Source organism: Arachis duranensis, chromosome 5 (genome assembly GCF_000817695.3).
Source record: "Arachis duranensis cultivar V14167 chromosome 5, aradu.V14167.gnm2.J7QH, whole genome shotgun sequence".
NCBI lineage: Eukaryota > Viridiplantae > Streptophyta > Magnoliopsida > Fabales > Fabaceae > Arachis > Arachis duranensis.
In genome coordinates, this window is record NC_029776.3 from 4878939 (window position 1) to 4886143 (window position 7205).

The following is a 7205-nucleotide window of genomic DNA, read 5'->3' on the forward strand; positions in this document are numbered from 1 at the left end:
CTTCCACCGCCACACTCTTTTTGGGTAAGCAAAATAATTTCTTAGTCTTCATGGAAATTCAACCACCAATGGTGGGGCCTTCCATTGTTTTCCAACACAAGATGAATAATAGTAATAGTAGTAATAACAATAACATGGTGCCATCATCATCATATCATGCGACCATGTTGATTATTGTTATTGGTATTTGCCATTTATGCCTTGGCCAGCTGCTATGTCAATCTTCCTTAATGTTTTCCTAATGACCACATTGAAGATCCTATCTTACCAAAGTTTGCTATATGGGCATGTTTTATTACCATGTTCTATGTTCTCTATGGTATTCATAACACTTATCATGAGGAGGAGAATGAGAAAGTTGAAAGTGATGATAAGTGAATTCGGGCACTTGCAACTTAGAATTACAAACCAAGGCAGGAATTCAAGTGGTCTCTAGTTGAAGTGATCGATGGAATAAAGCACACTTATTAATTACATCAATTAGTTGCCACTTAATTGCAAAAACAGAAAGAAAAAAAAAATGTAGCACGTACAAATTAGTATTTTGTATATTAAATAGAATGTGATTTATTGAATATTATGCTATATCTAATAATGAAATTAGCTAAAGGTATATATGAACTTGATAATTGAGGGAAAAAGTGAGTATAAATAACATGCATCTCTTTATACATATGTGTAACGTACATCGTGTGAAATATAAATACTGTATTCATATTAGAGATATAACTAGTAAAAAATCTATGTAATTTCAGCACCTATGAGTACTATAAATGATATAAAAAGTTCCTTGTGTATTCACAATCTTCACACCCTATATAATATAGCTGCAACAAGCAAAGTAGTATTCATAGAAAGCAATATGATTATGAGTTATGACACCATGAGTAAGCTTTAGCCTTCAAGGATCTTGCACCGGATGACTGTTTAAGGAAGATAGTTATTGATACCAGCTGTGGTAGGTGGGGAAGGTAGGGAATTTCACAAGTCAGGGCTTAGAGTCTATATGGTTGATCCTTGTAGGATTTCATATGATCATATCACTTGTCCAAAAGGAACTAAGCAAACAATTATTAACAGAATTATAATAGAATATTTAAGTAATACAATGTTTTAAATTACAATCGAATAATGAACATGACACGAGTAAGAACGAGAAAAATTTTAATAATTTAATGACCCATTTTCCACCAATTGGAAAGACCTTACAAACCGACTTGAATAAAATTGTTGAAAGCTTTGTACAAATGAATTATCACAACAGAGTTGGATATTTAGCATCAAGAAATTCTCTGAGAGTCCGAGCAGCTTTATGACCACCCATTAATTCGGCTAGCTTCTCCAAAGGAAGAAGCGCAAGTTCAGCCAAGCTCTTACATCCATCCATTATGGTCCTGTAGTTTGAATCTGTAACGCCTGGCAGTCTTCTTAGAAACTCCACAGCCGACGTGTTGTAATTTTCAGCTCTGTGACCCAGCAATCAACAAAAGAATTCCAGTGTGCACATAAATATAAAATGAACCAGCATATACCAACTCACTAATGTACTACTAAGTATAAATGCATAGAATGATGTATTCGTTATTATGGTAAAAAGCAAGTTGCTATGTTCAATTACCAGAATTTACAAGTTGGAGATCTATGTGAACCACTTCCCATCAAGTGTTCAAGATTCAAATATAGAAAAGCAACTTACCTTACGTCGTTCTCCACGATTCCTTCTTCAGAGGGGACACCCACTCTCATAGCTTTTGTTTCATCCGGTTCATCTTGATTTGCCTTCAGTGCAGCAAATATTTCAGCAGTTGCATGCAAACTTCGAGACCAGATAATTCGTAGCCGTGGAAAGTGTAGAGCAAGCAATGACAGCTTTGATATAATGTTATTTGGTGTCACATCATCACCAATATCACTAGCAGACTGCAAATATATCCACGAATAAATATAATGCATGAATCCACAAAACAAAATGCGTAATCTATTAAGTATGAGTGGACTACTGTATATTTAAATGAGATTAATCTTTATACATGTTAAATTAAAATGTTTACATTGAAGCAACTATATTATTATGTCAAATAATTTTCATGATGTGATTATACATGGTTGATAGCTATCTATTGTATACAAAGATACCATCAATCAACAATACTTTCTGTTGCCAATGAAGATCTTCCATGCCCAGAAATTGGTCTTTGTCAGGATTACCAAGCACTCTTTGAAATGGGAATACAAGAAGAAACCAGTAAAAAGCAGAACAGATAGAGTTGTTTTGTGGTCAGCAAACCTGGAATGAAAAGCTCTTATCCTGTGAAAACTCTATCAACAGAACAGGAATCCTATAATATCGCACCATTGTCTCCACCTGGTGGTATAGACGACCTGATGTGAAGCTCATAAAGAGATCTTGAATACTTTTTCTTTCCACGCAAATTAATGGTGACAGGATGTAGTCACCAACTTCTAGTGTCACTGGAATGATGCGCATTCCCTTCTGATGAAGAACATTGGGAAGACTGCTCATGAACTCTCGCATGTCCACAATGACCTGTTAGATTCCCAACTTTTAAGTTTTTTAGACATGGATCATACATCCTACCAAAATAAATAAATAAAGATCACGAACCTGCATTTCTTTATCAACCTCCTTTCTCCCACCAGCTCTTCTGGTCATTGAATTTTGAGAAGTGCTTAAATCTGACTCAAAAGTAGAATTCATTCCCAAACAATGTCCACCCTGATTGACAGCATGCAGAATGCCCAGACACAAAAGAAAGGAAAACACAGGAATGCAATCAGCAAATCAAGTATTTGACAATTTGCCACCAGCTCTATTGAAGGCAACCGCTTCTAGTGGACCCAAGAATCAACATGAGAAAAGAAAAAGGAAACACAGAAAAACTAAACAAACCTGATCAACTGGAATCATCATCATAGATTTTTGTCTTATCAAAGATTCGAATGCTCCATTCTCTCTACGTATACTCGCCTCAAACTTCTGAACCTCAGTAGAATCTTCGTAGAATAGAAAATATACTTTCAACTTTTTTGAGGGATTCTCAGCTTTGTAAACTTCTATTTCCCTAACAAAGGCCACGTCTGGATGGTAAACAATGACTATAGAGGGCTTTAATATATCCAGTATAGGCTGATCACTTTCTAAGGCATAAAACTGTACTGGTGGTAATGGCTTTGCATTTGCATTTGCATTTGCTGTTGTAGTATCAGGATTTTTATGCTTTCTAAGGACCATGTTGTCTACAGATGTCTCAGCTTTATAACTAGTGGAAGCCTCTCTACTACCACTTTGTACTTCAGAGACATCATTAATGATTGGACCCTTTTTATTCCCTACTTTTCTCTTTCCTTTTCCACGACCCCGTCCATCCAAATCTGGCTGAGGAGGATCTTCAAAGTCATTTTCAGCAAGACTTCTTAGTCCTGATGCTGCTGCGAGAAGTGCATCATGCTCCTGCTTACTAATGCTGCTGGTTTCCGCATTCTGAGCAGGTGCTATGGGAGTAACTCCATCAAGAATCCCAAAACCTTTGGGATCTTTTGGCTTCTTTTTCTTATGCACTATATCACGCAGCTGTACTTTGCTTAGCAAGTACTTTTTCCATTCTTCACTCATGACCTTCACAGATAGTGAAAAACAAGTGGCAGATAGGATAACAAAGTCAGCTTCATCAAAACTTACTAACTATCAACCTTTTATATCAGCATTATATTAAAATGAACTGGTAGAAATATTGCAACAGAGAATACACTTGATAATGTGACATATGATTGAGAAGAGAAGTGGGGGTGGGTGGGGGACCAACCTTTTGTGGGCTTTTGAAAATGCATTCTTCAATCTGCAGGCATGATCGTTCATCCTTACATGCCACCAATACAATGCCATTGTCAGTGTCTTTACCTTCGGCCAATAATTCCTCTGTTAACCCGCCTTGCTTTTGCCTTTCTTCTTCTATTTCCTCAAGAATCTCCTATAATGACAGGATACTAAAATTCAGCATAAATCCCAACACTAAGAAAAGTTCATGAAATTCAACTACTTTTCTTTAAACTACTTCAGGTTATCCAATTTGAAACATAAATTAATGTCGGTCTCGGTTATAAAATCAAGTAAAAAGGAATATAAGTATATAACCCAAAGACTTTCTAGAATTGGAACTCACTGACTCACACGTAAGACCTTCCATTTTGGTGCTTCTTCCAAGACTTCCTCCAAAACTAAGCCGGCATTCGAACTTGAATAAGTCCCATCATCTGCTGTAAAAGCAATCACATAGAAATTTATGACAAAAGAAAAAGCCAACCTTCGTAAGTTTGAATGGGGAAACCTCAATCACATTTCTCTCTTCCTCTTTTCATGTTATAATGTTTGTTATTGTGGGTGCATAATGAAGCGCTATAACAGAGACACAATCCATGCTGGAATGAAGAAACAAACAACACAACCCAACAATCTCTTACCTTCTTCACTGTCTTTGTTATCCTCCTTAACCTTCCTCTTTTTGTTTTTAGCACTCTTGTTCACTTCACTTACTTTTGTACCGTCCGACCTCACAAGATGATAAACACGTTTCTTTGCAAAGTCAAAAACCTTATAACTTGCCTCTGCAAATAGCCAAACAGATCGAAAACTCTCGGACACTCTTAGCGTATCCAGGTATTTCAAGTAAGTTACTGCATCATACCTACCAAATGGAAGCTACTCAATCAGTTCCTATTACAAGCAACATAATCCTTAGATATATAAAAATAAAATAAAATCCTAAAGATTTCAATTGCAACATAAATTAAAGATATTGCAAATAGACTGTTTCATCGTCATTCATGTAAAATAACTAAGTACCTAAATAGCATGTCAATCCTCACTAGTACCCATTTGTTAAAAATATTCTGAGTATATCCCATTTTTGTACCATAGAAATAAGTAGGAATACCTCACCCTAAGAACCAATTTTTCTCTTAATTTTATCCCTTTTATTCAAGTATCCATTTTGATTTCCCATTTGGTATTCAAATAATATGTTTCTTATATCTTAGACCTCCACGATTGTATGAATAGAGTACATGCAATCAAACATATAATTAACAGAGAAACTGCACCTGACAAGATAATCCAACAATTTCCTCAATGTCTTAAGGTCCGAAACAAGTTGCTTAGTCTTCTTCCCCAGAGTATGCCAAATTGGGTCTAATTGGCGCCTCACGATCTCATCAAACGACTTGAACAACCCGTTCTCCACCGTCAGATCCTCCACGTCGACCTTATTGGTCTTCCTCATCTCCTTCAAGCAAGCATCCATGACCTCCACAATGGCCTTCTGGATCCCCACCATGTACCTGCTCATCGGAACCCTGATGTCCACCACCTCCGGCGGGTCCCTTTCCAGCTCCTGCGACACGTAGACCTGAAACCTTGGCCAAAGGTGCAGCCTCCGCACATGCAAGAACTTCATTGTCCGCTCCGCCTTCGCGAACCCGGAGACCATCGCGTGCGGGTTATCGGAGAAAGCCCGGACGTAACCGCCACGGTTCAGTGATCGATAAATTCGGATGATAAAGGCCTCGGTGGAGGTTTCACTGAGAGAATGCGCATTGAGGATGATGATTCCGGAGATCATGGATGTGGGGATCTTGTTGGTGAGGAGATCTACGATGAGAATCCTGGGAGTGATGAAGAAGATGTTGCCGGAGGAATAGAGGGAGTGGCGGTGGTGGGCGGGGAGTTCGGCGGTGATCTCGGAGGGGATTTGGGTGAATTGAGGGTTTAGGGTTTTGAGATTGAAGATGATTCGGGACCTAAGAGTGGCGGAAGAAGGGGAGAGGATGAGGAGTGTTCCCTCTGAATGAGTGTGGAGGAGGAGAAGGGAAGACACCAGCTTCGACAGCGAGAGACCGGAGGAGAGCACCACCAATCCGCCATTGATATCTTCTAGAAGCTCTGTGATGACGTGCTCGTGAAATTGAACCATTTTTTTTTCTTTTTTCTTTTTGGGCAGGGGGGAAACAGAAAAGAGTGAAGAAGGGTTTTTCGCGCGGAAGTTGGTAGCGCCAAATTCAACTTGGCAGTTTGTTACTAAACTAGTACATTTCTTTTTTGAAAGGGTTAATAAACTACACTAATTCTACAAAATAGTCTTTTAGATTTAATTCGTACACAAATTTCACCTCTTAAAATTTGATTGCACTAATTTAATTTTTTAAATTGATTTTCGAATGATATATTAATCTTTTAGCCTATTTTTATCGTGAGTCAACTGTTAATGTGACACAACTAATATTATGTGACATCATCAATAATACCATATTATTATTAGGATTTGGATCTTCTAAATTTTGAATTTTAATTTAGAAAGTAAAGTGTGGTCTCTCACCATTTATTTTATAGGTAGGGCAAAAAAAAACATGAAAAAAAACTATTCAATGGTAAAAAATTATACTTTATTCTCTAAGTGAAAATTCAAAATTTAGAAGATCCAAATTCTTATTACTAACTCCTATAGCGTCTTCATCTTTTCATACATCTCTTCTCATTCCTAATTTCATAAACCATCACCACAACCACCATCCCTAATTTGCCACCACATTACCACCCGTTCCCTCCTTGACAAATTTCCCACATTCTCTTATTCCTCCGTCAAGAATCTCTACAAGAAAAAGAAGTACGCTCAATGCGCCATTTGTCTCTTGGAGTTCAAGGATGATAGCATTTTCTACCAGTTCACCACTACTACTGCATCTTTCTTTGATTTTTGGTCCACACCTTTCACATCTGTAACCTCTCGCCTTTGTTCTGACGTCAGCATTCACTCTATTTCTGTTTGGTTCTATTTCTTCTACTTCTATTACGTCAGTTTTTCACTCTTACTCGAAAGCATATTCTATTTGTTGTTCTTTTTCAATGACAAATCTGATGGTATATGCAAAAATTTTTATGCTACGTAAAAAAATTGTTATTTCGATAAAATTTTTGTTATATGCAAAAATTTGTGTGTTACAAAAAAAAAATTGTGCTGTGTTGATAAATTTTTGCACTTTCTAATAAAATTTGTTGTGCTGAAAAAACGTGAAAAAAAAAGTAATAATACATATACACATTTTTTTATATATACTTATAATAATTTAATTAAATTTGATTACCAAAATATTTATACATGTAAAATTGCCTATTAATAAATAATGAGTTTTTG

At 36.7% G+C, this 7205-nt stretch overlaps 1 protein-coding gene across 2 annotated transcripts; it reads right to left on the bottom strand.

Moving 5' to 3' along the window:
- Nucleotides 1-1059: 1059 nt before the first annotated feature.
- Nucleotides 1060-6078, bottom strand: LOC107487517 (DNA repair endonuclease UVH1). Of its 2 annotated transcripts, none has more exons than XM_052262457.1 (9): nucleotides 5119-6078; nucleotides 4480-4703; nucleotides 4190-4272; nucleotides 3825-3989; nucleotides 2912-3637; nucleotides 2627-2737; nucleotides 2288-2548; nucleotides 1697-1920; nucleotides 1060-1466 (listed from the first exon to the last, which is right to left on the bottom strand). In XM_052262457.1, exons 1-9 carry the CDS (start codon nucleotides 5985-5987, stop codon nucleotides 1256-1258), a joined length of 2874 nt encoding a protein of 957 aa, XP_052118417.1. In that variant the 5' UTR covers nucleotides 5988-6078; the 3' UTR covers nucleotides 1060-1255. The 2 variants fall into 2 exon arrangements, with proteins under 2 accessions (XP_052118417.1, XP_015963652.1); XM_016108166.3 differs by having other exon boundaries at nucleotides 4190-4275.
- Nucleotides 6079-7205: the final 1127 nt, after the last annotated feature.

Bases quoted from the DNA above. Each gene is read 5' to 3' on its own strand.
- LOC107487517 (XM_016108166.3), bottom strand. From the start codon at position 5,987: ATGGTTCAATTTCACGAGCACGTCATCACAGAGCTTCTAGAAGATATC. The intron at 4,704-5,118 runs GTGCAGTTTCTC...TCCATTTGGTAG, and splicing joins TTGTTGGATTATCTTGTCAG to GTATGATGCAGTAACTTACT. The intron at 2,738-2,911 runs GTTTGTTTAGTT...GCTGTCAATCAG, and splicing joins TGATGATTCCAGTTGATCAG to GGTGGACATTGTTTGGGAAT.